Raw genomic sequence first — 12,868 nt, forward strand, 5'->3', positions numbered from 1 at the left:
AGGTCACTATGTACTCTATGCTTCAAAATCCTCAACTTTAGCATAGGGATGGTAATACTTGTACTACTTACCTCACACATTATGAAGAAAAAATGAAATGATGTGTGCAGCTTTACAAATTCTAACATGCTTTACAATCATGAACTGTTATTGATAAGGGTGAAATGAGGTTAAGTATAAGGGACTCTGAGATCCCTAGTAAGTAAGCAGGAAAAGTTTTTAAGGGCCACAATGAGATGTCTCAACCTATTACACTCATACCTTCATCTTGGCTTGTCTAGGAAGGATAGTCTTACACGAAATTAGAGTATGTAATGGAGCAACTAAACTAGACAGCCTTTACTCCATTAACTTTCAAACCCTGAACAATTGTAAAGTAATTTCATTCTGACATATATTACATTTCAAAGTATATCCTGAACTTTTACAAATGTATCTCTTGTAAAATTACCTCGGTAAAAGCTACCAACTCTTCTTGGAACAGGATCATTATATAGATGTCTATTTTCTTTTGTGGCGCCTCCATCATCTGAATGGGGGTCATGATAGGCTCCACCCTAAGGGAAGGAAGAGTCTTTTAAAAATTAATCAAATAGATTTAAGTTCATTTTAGCTCAGGGAGTCTTAACCTAAAGTCTGTAAAGAGATTTTAGAGACTCCATTAACTTGGATTGTAAAAAAGTATTTTATCTTTATTTTAATATCTAGATGAAATTTGGTATTTCCTACAATTATGAATGCAGGCAATAAACATTTCTGAGAAGGGACCCAAAGGCATAGAGGTCCATGACCAAAAAGGTTCAGAAATCTTGTTTTAGGTAGGATTTCTGTTATTGTGTTTAACTTTTTTATATGTTGATCTCAAAAAAAACCCAAAACAAAACAGAATTACATATTCTAAGACAAAAATGACTTACTTTGAGAGAGGAAAGGTCAATATTTCTGAATACATGTTTAAAAATATATTAATTATTAAATAATTCAGACCTCAGATTTTTGTCTTGAATGAAATGAAGATGTACCCTCTCGAGAGGTTTCTTTAGCTGAAGACCGTGATACACTTAGTTCTGTGGGGATCTGTTCTCCTGGCTAGAAGCAAAGATAAACAAAAATGTAAATATGGAACATTTGTAATACCGATACACCTAGCAACTAAAATCATCTAAAATTAAGATACTCTTATTTAGTTTAACCAACATTTTATATATCTGAAAGAAAAAATAAAAATGGTATTTGATGACTAATCCATGGGTAAAATTTATGAAATAAATTCTTATAACATTTCATGAAAACAAAACAAAACAAAAGAACGAAAAAAGAAACCAAATTACAAAATTAAAAAAAAATTATCTTATTAAGTTAGAGTCGGCAGATAAGAAATTAATCCATCAACAATTCAAATGATTATCTAAAACTAAAGTTTTTTGTAACTTTAAAATGTCTCTATGATATGATTTAACATATATATATATATATATATATATATATATATGTTTAACATAGTTCTTGAAATTCTAAATATACTTGAGAAAATAGTTGTTAGGTGAAATCTCTGGTACTTTCAGGTTGAATTCTCAAATAAGAACTGGGAAAGTCTATGATTATTTTTCATGAGAAAAGCAGTTGGAGACTGGAGAAGTTGGTGACAGATTCAGAAGATGACAAATGTTTACAAAACCAAGAAGGCATACATTACTCAATAGCTTTAGTTTTGAACATTTTATAACTAATGTCTAGATACTTAAATATCTCTTAATTTTCTTTGGGACATTATCAATTGTTTAACACATTTCATTACTCATTATTCACTTTATTACTCTTTTTTGGCTTCTTCCAAATTCTCCTCAAACACCTTTAAGTAGTGGAAACACCAAACTGTCAGGCATCATCGTAAGCAAGGGGAGGAGGGGGAAGTAACAGCTCTACTCAGGAAAAAAAGAAGACTAAGAAAAAGTTAATAATTACTTAAAGGAATTAAAAAGTATATCCTAATGAATGATTTTCCTTGGTTTTTACTTATAGTTTACTATAAGTATCTGAGGTTTGAGATGAGAACTATTTTCTTAAAAAAATCTAAGTATTTATTTCTTTAACCTTAAACTTACTGACTAGGTTTGTTAAGTATGCCCATCCTCCCACCTTCTGGCTGTATCACATTTAAACTATTCCAGACATACCTAGCCCATTTATAAAGATCCTTAGGGGAAGGAGATTTCAAAACATACCTTAGCAAATCATGTCAGCTTAAACAATCCTTGCTGTCAAGAATTTATTATGTATGTCTAGTCCAAATTCTTCATGTAATAGCTTACAATCAATTTTATCTTCTGTTTATATCGTCACCATATTTCAAAAACCTAGGATTTATCAACTCTCTTAGTTGAGATAGACGGCAACCCTCTCTCTAATTTGGGAAGTACAAGAATGGATAGTGCAAGTGGTGCAATGAAAAGAGAGCTGGACTGGAATCTGGAAGACATGAATTCAAATACAGCCATAAATACAGCCTCAAATACGTAGTAGCTGAGTGACCCTGGGCAATCACTTAACCCTGTTCACCTCAGTTTCCTCATTGGTAAGATAAACTGGGGAAAGAAATGGCAAACCACTCCAGTATCTCTGCCAAGAAAACCCCAAATGGAGTCACAGAGTATCTGACAGTACTGAAATGACTAAACAAAAATAAAAGAATGTAAATATTAAGTACCTTGAGGTCAACCTGGCAATCAACCTCTTTGAACTAAATGATGCTGTGCTTCCAAAAACATATAAAATATAACTGTGCCAATACCATTTGGTATTGTTTTGGTATTGTCTGTTAGAAATTACTGGCATAAATCTCTGAAAATTCTGGGTCACCTCTATATATGATAAATTATCTAAATAGGACTTTAGTGGCTGTCACCATACTTATTACTTATTTTTGATCATGATACCATTAGTTATTTTCCAAGTTACTGTCATCTTTATTTTACCTCTTAACTTGAACACCATCTTCCAGTTCCTATATTGTCCCTTTTAAGCTGTTTGGTTCAGAAGCGGACAGCTTGTAAAGCAGTCTGACCTGTGCTGAGTACAGAATTGTTGACTTCTGTTCAACTTGTTATCCAGAAGGTCTACTAATCTTTCTTCTGCCAGTATTCATAGGCTGTCAGTCATTTTCAACCTTGTTTAGTATGGTTTGCTCTTGTTTCCTAATTGTTTGTGTTTAAATGCTAATCATTTATTTTTGGTGCTCTGTAATTCACGGGTTCTTAACCCAGAGTTCATCAACTTGTTGCTTTTTGTTGTTGTTTTTTAAATAGTTTGGTGGCTGTATTTAAATATGGTTGGTTTCCTTTGCAATCCTCTGAAATTTAGTTTGTACATATAAAAACATTATTCTGAGGAGCTCAAAAGCTTCACCAGACTGCCAAGAGGGATCCAGGATATAAGAAAAGTTAAGAGACCTTTGTTCTAACTTACCAATTGTTTTAAATTCTAACACAAAATGATAATCCAAGGCTCTACTGCCAACTCTTTTCTCTCCATTCATTTCAGAAAGATATGTGACTGACTGTCAAATCTAAATATCCTATCCTCTCTCACCTGTGGTTTGGTCCTTTATTTTCAATGTTTCACAGAGTATTCTCCATTTGGATGGTTCATGGTCACCTCAAATCCCACAAGTTTACAACAGAGTCTAGTAGAATGGGCACTATGCTAGGAATCAAGACACCTTGACACTACCTCTGGCATCCCACTAACTACCGAGGGGGTCAAAGTCACTAAAACTCTGAACTTCAATTATGCTACTAAGTCAGAGTGGCACTAGATGCATCTTGAATGCCCTACTAGATACATGGTTCTCTGATTTTATGATGCCAAGCTTTCTTTCAGCTGGCTTATTTCTTTCAGCAATATTATCTACCTTTTAATTCATCAAGTAAAAACCTTGGAGAAATTTTTGATTCTTCTAATTTCCCTTATCTAATCTTTCACACTTTTTTCTTCCTTGGAAGGATTTTTCTGATTAGTGTTCTATTCTCATTGTCACTGTTTTTGCCTTGTCTAACCTGACCACCTACTTTAACTATTGAAAATTCCCTAGTTGGTCTGTTATTAAATCTCTCCCTTTCCAATTTACCCTGCATATTACTGCCGGATAACTTTATAGATTGTTTCTTTAACTTGCCTTTACTTCCCTTAGGGATGGAACCTGAATTATCAAGTCCAAAGTCTCCCACCTGGTCCTCTACAATCTGGTCCACACCCCCTATCTTCTTATTCAAATCAATTTTGTATTATCCTCCTAAATAGCAGTTTGATCCAATAGATCACTGTTTCATTGCCATCTGAACATTTTTGCCTTTTTTGTATTTGCTTTGAAATCTCCTTCTCATTCATCAGTCTAAATCTTACCATTTTAAGACAAAGCTCAGATTCCTCTCCTTCATGAAAGAGTTCTCCAAATGCTCCAACTCTCACTAATATCTCTTATGATTCTATGCTTTATATATCATTTTTTGGTCTCTGCAACTAGAAAGCAAACTAAGAGCACAGAACATATGTTTTCAGTTTCCTCCTATGGCATCTACAGTAAGCTCAATATGTAGAAACAACTTGGTAAATATTCATTGACTGATAATCTTATTCTTCACATAACCTTATCTCATTATTCTCTGTATACACAGGATGGTCATAGATTTCATTTATATTCTTAATCTATTATGGTATGTTATGCTTTAGAGAAGTCTTGAGACTTAGAGTTAGGTGCTGGTTGTGTTTCTTCCTACTTGTGTCATAGTAGAGATGTTAGGGAATCCATGAACTTCAGTTTCCTCATCCATAAAATGCTGATGATAGGAATGCTGGTATTACATACCTCATAAGGTTGTGAGGACAATGCTTCATAAATTCCAAAGGCCATTTAAATGGGAGCTATTTTTATTGCTACTATCCTGACCAAATATATTTAGCATAAAATAGATTTCTAAAAGAGTAGTAATTAAATGATTTCCCTTTAAAACATTTTCCATCAAAAGAGAAATCTCACCTCATTTCTCCTTGATCCAGGTGAATGTGTAATGTTATAAAAATGTTATTTCAAAGCATACTGTTGTACCTTCAAAGGTATTATCAGTTTTAAATTAGGAGAAATCACATCTGGACTCAATCATTAAAATGTCTCCAAAAAATAGATTTATTTAAAATCTTTTTATTGTTTAAGAGACATCAAAAATTCATGCATAAACTTGGAATATAAAAGTTATCTGCAGCCATTTAAAAACTTTTGGCTTAAGTTAGGAAACTAAGTTAGGAAAGCAGTCAGTGTGAAAGGTATTTAGAGCATGTGGGCTGGTGAAATGAAAGAAGATGCCTGTGAATTCACCCTCAAAGTGAAAAACTAGGAGTAAAACCCTATGGATTTTATCACTAATTCAAAATGAAATTCTATCAGAAAAATGTGCTGTAATGTAAAATTTAACAAAGGAATCAGATTTTTAGAAAACTAGTACATCTTCCCTATTGCCCAATTATCAATGACTCAAAGATTCAGCATTATTATTGTTTTATTTTTATTATTATTTTTAACAGATATTGTTGATTCACTTTTTTCTCTTTTAAGTGTTTAGAAACTACCCCTATAGTGTATCCTTAAGATATCCTACAACAGGCAAAATTTCAGACTGACCCTATTCAAATCCTCTGCACCATCTTCCCGTGATGTGCCAACAGATCTGGTGAATAGTCTAAGTTGTACCTGTGGTGATAAGAGTTGAAGGCTGTTGGCTCTGACTGCCATCCCTTGCCCTATGTTCAAGCCTCCATCTGAGCCTTTCGCTCTCACTTTGTCCCGAGTCACGTACATGGAATGCCTATGAGGCCGTTGCTGGGAAGAGAAAGGGCTGGTATACCCTAGACCATAGGAAAAAGATTCATGGGGTGCAGAGAGTGAGTGTGAATGGCTTCCATCCATGTGGTCAGGTAGTTTCAACTCTTCCATTGTTTTGGAATGTCTTGCTGTTGTTCGCCTTGAGTCCAAGGTGCCCTCACTTCGGTTAGTTCTCCCAGAAGGACTAAGCAAAGTTCTACTGTCACTGTGCCTGGGAGGGATTGGGCTGGTGGGAGAATTCAAGTCTAGGCAGCTAGATGGAAAATACCTGCTGCTACTGGGATCAGAAATCTGAACTCTGGCTTCAGAAAGGTTACTCACAGATTTGGAGTCAGTCAGAACCCCATGACTTTTGGCCTTTGCTCTATAAGAAGGACTCTTAGAGGATTGGGGAATAGTATCTATGTAGCTATGTCGTCCATGCTTTTCACCAGGTTGTAATGTTCCAGTTTTGCTTTGGGAACTTTCCATAAATGAGTGGCGGTTCTGCTGAGACCTACTGTTTGACTTAAGGTATTTTGTGCCTGGGCCCTCAGAAGTCTTTTGGTCAATACTGAAATCAAATTCTGTTTTTGCTTTTGATTCTTTGGGGCTAAGAAGATGTGGAATGTTGTTATTGGTGAGATCTTTGTTTGCGGATCCAGGTGGGTTACTTGTTTGATAGGGTTTGGTGTGCATGGGACTATGAGAAGCTCCAGAAAGGTTTCCATTGAGGAAGCTTTCACTTGCTGGAAGAACATCTTCATTCCGTGGAAGTCCAACACTCAGGTTCTGTATATCCTTACTGTTAGATCTGTGATGTGCCTGCAAAGCAGTATTTTTGCTGGCTTGATTTCTATGTTAAAAACAAAAAAAGCATTAATATATGAACTCTCCTCCCAAACAGAGACATATACAAAAATGTGTTTAAAATGATCAGATATTAAAGATTTCTCAATGAACAGAAATGCTAACTTTTAAAAATAACATGTCTAATTGTAGTTAACTTTGGGTAAAATTTCATTGCAAAAAGGTTTCTGTGATAATGTTCCATGTGACATTCTGTGGATAGTCCATAGAAATCATTTCCCTACTAACAGTGTTCCCACAAATTCTCTAAAATTAATATTTCAGTGTAACTAATGTTTTGTTTAGGCCCTGTCTATGAAACAATCACGTCCCATGAAGAAAAACTATTTGATTATAAAACATCTATGGAAAAGAAGAAATAGAAGCTATAGCTAGAGACTCTCTAGAATTCCTTTGTTTTCCTAAGATGCAAGTAAACAAGATTTCACCTTCAATTTTTCATTTAAAACCATCTCAAACATCTTAATGAGGAAAAGCTACTACTTCATTTACAAAGCCTAACCTTTTTCTCTCTGTACACACAGATAAATAAAAAAATCTAGGCACTTTGAAAGAAATGATAGGGTTGAAAATACATTTATTTGTCACCTTTATCATCCTTTTCTTATTTCACAGAATTTCTTATTTCACTTGCTTTATTACAACTCACTTCAGAGTCAGAAAAGAGGGAAGGGGGATTGGGAGCAGTGTTAACTTGGTTTTGTCTCTATCCAAAATGCTCTGTGAGGTCTGAAAAAGAAAATAGTCTGTACTCACATTTTAGAAAAGTAATAATTGTACAGTTTCTATTTTGTATCCTAAAATGGGATCAATTACTGAATGGGGGAGTTCTCATCACATGATCAGATTTCCTCAAGGTTTAAAGTAGACATTAGCTCACATATCATAATTCCAAGTTAACAAGAGACGTTCTCCAAAATTTAGAAGCTTGTTTCATATTTAAGTTTGAAAACAAAAGAAAACACCAATGCAAAATATGAAAAGTGGAACTCTGATGTTTTAACAACATTATTTCATTTTATCTTTATCTTTCAAAAAGAGAAACTATAGTTTGGGATAGACAGATTTTTGGTAAAGGAACAATTCAAATAAATGATTCTCTGTTCTTTCCAAGTATTCAGAAAAATCTTGCTTCAAATACAGCTATTGTCCAGAGATGGTTTCATTAGGTATGATTTTATTCTCTTGATGCTGCAATGAAAGAAATGTCACATTTTTCTCAGCAGTACGGTAATCTGTGAAAATAAGCTCCCACTTGTCAGATGGTGATCTCTGTCAAGAACTATTTGAGAAGCTGTTCAAAGAGCTGACATTAAGAAAGCCTGAAGTAATGCTAAATGTCTCCTCTCCAAAATATATTTCATTAATAACTTCCAGTTTAGGGCCCAAGAGTCACATTATTAAAAACAAAAACAACAAAAACTAATTCTCCCCGTTCCCCCCAAGACCCTATCTTAATTAAAAACTCTTAAATAGCAAATTTCAGATGTGGAAAAATATTTCTTTCTTTTTCCCTTTTTGATGACAATAGAAATTGTTAACTAGTAGTTTAAAGCCTCTAGGTTCTAAACTACAACTGTTGTTTGTTCTTCAGGAAACAAAAAGAACTAATTTTTCCTCTAAACCCATATCTTCTCCAAACTTACCTCTTTTCTTTGAGGGAACCATTATCCTTCTGGTAACTTGGGTTCACAACTTTAAAATCATCCTTGCCTTTCTCTCTCCTATCTCCACCAAGCCTTGTTGATTCTATTTTCAAAAAATATGTTTTCTCATTTGTACCTTTTCCTCCAAGTATATCTGTATTGCTATGGTTTGGGATCTCATCACCTCTTTCTTGCCCATCACAACAGCCTGACTAATGCATCTTCTCATTTTTAGCTTCTCTTTTTCTCCTTTACACAATTGTTAAAATAATCTTTCAAAGGTACTGGTTTGACTATGTTGCTTCCTTGCTCCAAAAATACACTTCAATACAACTGGGACAAAATGTAAACCTTCCAGAACTCAGCTCCTACTTCCTTCTGATCTCATAATACTCTCTTGTTTTATTATTTCCAAGTTCCAATTAAACCTGAGTACTAGCTGTTCCCTCAACTTAACATAATTTTTCTTGTCTTTTTTCTTTGCACATGTTATATCTCATATTCAGAAAGTACTCTCTGCTCACTCCAAAGGACATTTGACTTTCTTCAAAGCCTTCTTCAAAGGCTCAGTGAAGAATAACCTCCCAAAAGAAGACTTCCTTCAATCTTCCTGTTGGTTATCTTCTATCACAATTTTCCTTGTCTCATACCTGATTGTATACATATTACAGCTACCCCAACTTACCTGCAGATGCATGCTCTTTGAGGGCCAGGGACAATTTCATTTTTATATTTATATTTCTGGCATGTAGCACAGTATCTGGCCCAGAATAAGTGCTAAAGCAGGTTATGATATCTTGCTGAATTGAATTGCAACTGAATACCAGTACATGAAATATTTTAGATCTTTTTTCTTTGAAGTTACAATTGACAATAGTCAAGTTTGTAATTACTCTTGTTTTTGACATACTTTTCTCCTTTTTAAATTATGAGCTGGAAAGGGTCTATAATAGAGACTTTTGAGCTCCCATTGAGCTCCCAAAATGTATCTAACAGTCCTAAAAAGGAACTTAAAATATGCAGCTAAAATAAAATAATCAAATACCAAAATGACATTCAAATAAATTTTATCAATAAATCTCTTCCCTTCTTAATCTCAATCTTTGTAAACCAGTTCAACCTTACTCTAAGCTTTACTTCTGATTCCCTTGCCCATTTGTCCTGGGTCAAACTCTCCATGTGCTCCAATTCTTTACCCCTTTCATTCCTTACAAAACCCTGCTATCAGATTTATATGCTTCCAGGATTTGAGGAAATCACAAAACCAAGATGACTGGGTCCACTACAAATTTGTCATCTAATTTCAATACGATCCATACTGCAACCAAAGCAGTCCTCCTACTCTCTGATTCCCTATCCCATTCAATACAGTTGATTGTTCCACATCTTGTCTCTTTTCAAGCCTCCTGTGGGTTGCCTATCTCCCATCTTCTCAGCTAAGGACTACATCTCAGGCTATAATGAAAAAAATCAAGGCTTTCTCCTCTCCATATCATATATCACTGATATCTTTTTGCACAATCTATCCCTTCATTTCTGTCACTGATGAAGAGGTGGTTCTTCTCATATTAAAGCTAGTCCTTCTACATGCATCCTTAATTTCAAGCTCTCCTATATCTACCGAAGACCGATCCTTTTAAAATCCTCACTGTCTCTCTGATGTTCAATTATTCTCCATCTCTGGCTCTTCCCTGCTAACTACAACACAACGATGGCTCATCCAACCTTTAAAAAAACTCTCATATGATTCTTCTATCTCAGTTACCTACAATACTATATCTTGTTTCACTTTCTCTCCTAAACTCCTTGAAAAAGTCATTATTATCCAGTCCCCCCCCCCCCAATTACTTTTTATTAAAACCTGTTTTGGGACCTCATCATTTGACTGAAAACAGCTCTTTCCAAAGTTAGCAGTGATCTCTTAAATGACATTCCAATGTCCTTTTCTCAATTAGCATTTTTCTTGAACTTTTTACAATATGTTACCACTGTTAATTCCCTCCTACTTGGTACTCTATTCTCAGGGTTTTCATGACATTTCTTTCTTTTGGTTCTCCCCCTACTTATCTCGTTCCCCATTATAAGAGCTCCACTCTTGACATACCCTCATATTAGGAAGTGATTCCTCAAGACTCTGTCCTAAGCACTTTCTCTATTATGCACTCTTCTCTATTATACTCCTATAAACTCCCTTGGTGATCTTTTCGGTTCCTAAGGCTTTAATGATTATTTCGATACAAAATGATTCTCAGATCTACGTAACTGGTCTTCTTCTAAGCTCTAATTCTATACCTTTAAGTATCCAATGGACATTTCAAACTGGATGTCCATAGACAATTTCAATTTCAACAGGTCTACTACATTCAGTTTGACAACTGAATTCATTCTATTTCCCCTTAAAGTCAATCTCAATTCTTTAAATTTATTTCTTTGGAGGACACCAACATCCTCTGTCTCACAGATTTGCAACCTTAGTGTCCTCTGTGATTCCTCAATCTCAGCCACCTCAAATATTCAGTCATCTCGTCATTTCTAACTTCTATGTCCCTCTGTCTCAATAAATTCCAATGGCTCCCAATTACCTCCACAATTACATATAAAATTTTCATTTTGACATTGGGGGATATTCACAACTCAGATCATTTCTATAGTTTGCTCACACAATTCTATATTTTTCTGGTGATCCTTGCCTGCTTGCTCCTAGCACAAGACTCCATCTACCTCTTGACATAGTTTGGTTTCTTTCAAGACCCAGCATAAATCCTGTCTTCTGAAGTCCTTTCCAGTCCTCCACTAGCTACTTAAGCCTTCCACTGTAAGTTTATTCTCATTCTACTCTGTATTTATTTTACATGTGACACTACTGGTATTTAAGTTCCTTGATGACAAAAGTTCTTTTGTGTTTCTGATTTTATACATCCCTATGCTTAGTACAGTGACTGGTACATAGTTGAGAACAAAATATAAATGATTGTTGAGAGATCAATTCATTTGTCCCAGGGAACAGAAACATGGAATTAGCAAATAAATATGCATGATGATTCAAAGGTTTCATCTACTGACAAAAAGAATTCTCTTCATTCCTTAACAAAGTTAAAGAATTGTGGCCAAAAAAAAAAAAAAAATCTCTTCGTAGCCAATCTTCTGGCAATAGGCTCTATAAATCTGGCTAGGTCAGTCTTTAGGGAACATATGAAGAGAATCACCCAATACATTCTAAAAGTCATTTCAGATTGGTTCTGCCAGATGGAGCATACATTACATTTTATTTGTGATAAGATTTTATAGTAGTAGTCTAGAAGAGAGAAAATGTTGAAAACCAGCAAAATTATGATAATTTTGTTTCAACAGAATTCCCTGAGAGATTTTGTTTGTACTGATGTTTTCATAAAAAGGAATATTACAATATTTTATGTTCATGTTCTCTCCACAGAGATCAAAAAGATAGATGACATCATAATCACGTCTGATCCAGGCTCAAAATAAACCCATAGAGGAATAAAGCTGGTTACATAAATTTGGGGAACTGCCAATTCTTTGAAACTTTTGGTAATGCTTACTTTAACACAGAACTCTTATCAATATACATATCTTGGAAATAGTATTTTTAATAATTAAATATTGGCTACTTTACATATGGCTTAGAAATATTTTAATTTACTAAAGTGTAATGGTCTAATTAGACCTGCAAATCCCCCCCCAAAAAAGGTAGCAAGCCTTGTACATAGTATCTTAAATAGATAGGCTATTCACATTTCTGTTCACACTGGCAGCGCTTGCTGCCAAAGATCACTAAGAAATACTGATTCAAAGATAAGATGAATCCCTTTGGTACAGAAGTTGGTAGAAACCCTTTCTATTTAAGGAAATACATATGGCACCTTTCCAAAGCAGATAAAGGCCATATCTGGTAGTGCATACCTCCATGCCCCACTACTATGAAAAGTGAATATGGTAAGTCATATAAGCTTTGGAGTTAATGCAAGAAGCTAAAATCTAAAAAGGTACCTCTATTTTTCTCTTCTCTTGCTCTCTTCTTAACTCCTTATAATCTGCTTTGTGACTATCCTTCCACTCTCCCCAAAGTTACCAATGATCTCTTAATGACAAATCCAATGTGCTTTTCTCAATCCTCATTTTCCTTGACCTCTTTGTGGTCTCTGACACAGCTGATCATTCTCTCCTTGATACTCTGTCGCTAGGTTTTTGAGATACCACTTTCTTGTATACCTTTTGTGTCTCCTTTTTTCTGACTACTTTCAGCCTCCTTTACTGGATCATCATCCAGGTCAGACCCTCAAACTACAGGTGACTCATAGAGTTTTGTCCTGGGCCTTCTCTTCACCTTCTATATTGCTTTACTTGGTGATCTCATTGGCTCCCATGGATTTAATTATTCTTTCCAAGAAGATGATTTTCAAATCTACTGATCTTCCTCCTAATCTTTGCTGATTTCCAGCATCACCTTTCCAATTGACTTTCAGATATTTCAAAACTA

General features: G+C 34.8%; 1 protein-coding gene across 8 annotated transcripts in view; it reads right to left on the reverse strand.

Moving 5' to 3' along the window:
* Nucleotides 1-12,868, reverse strand: part of CDKL5 (cyclin dependent kinase like 5) — a 261,926-nt gene that overhangs the window by 43,249 nt on the left and 205,809 nt on the right. For 6 of the 8 annotated variants that reach the window (XM_031958924.1, XM_031958916.1, XM_031958917.1 and 3 more), the window contains 3 exons: nt 5,675-6,710; nt 988-1,089; nt 452-557 (listed from right to left, as the gene is read on the reverse strand). In XM_031958924.1, coding sequence (XP_031814784.1) covers nt 452-557; nt 988-1,089; nt 5,675-6,710 — 1,244 coding nt within the window. The remainder of the gene's footprint in view (nt 1-451; nt 558-987; nt 1,090-5,674; nt 6,711-12,868) is intronic. The other 2 variants (XM_031958920.1, XM_031958923.1) reach the window with 1 other exon arrangement.

Source organism: Sarcophilus harrisii, chromosome 3 (assembly GCF_902635505.1).
Source record: "Sarcophilus harrisii chromosome 3, mSarHar1.11, whole genome shotgun sequence".
Taxonomy (NCBI): domain Eukaryota; kingdom Metazoa; phylum Chordata; class Mammalia; order Dasyuromorphia; family Dasyuridae; genus Sarcophilus; species Sarcophilus harrisii.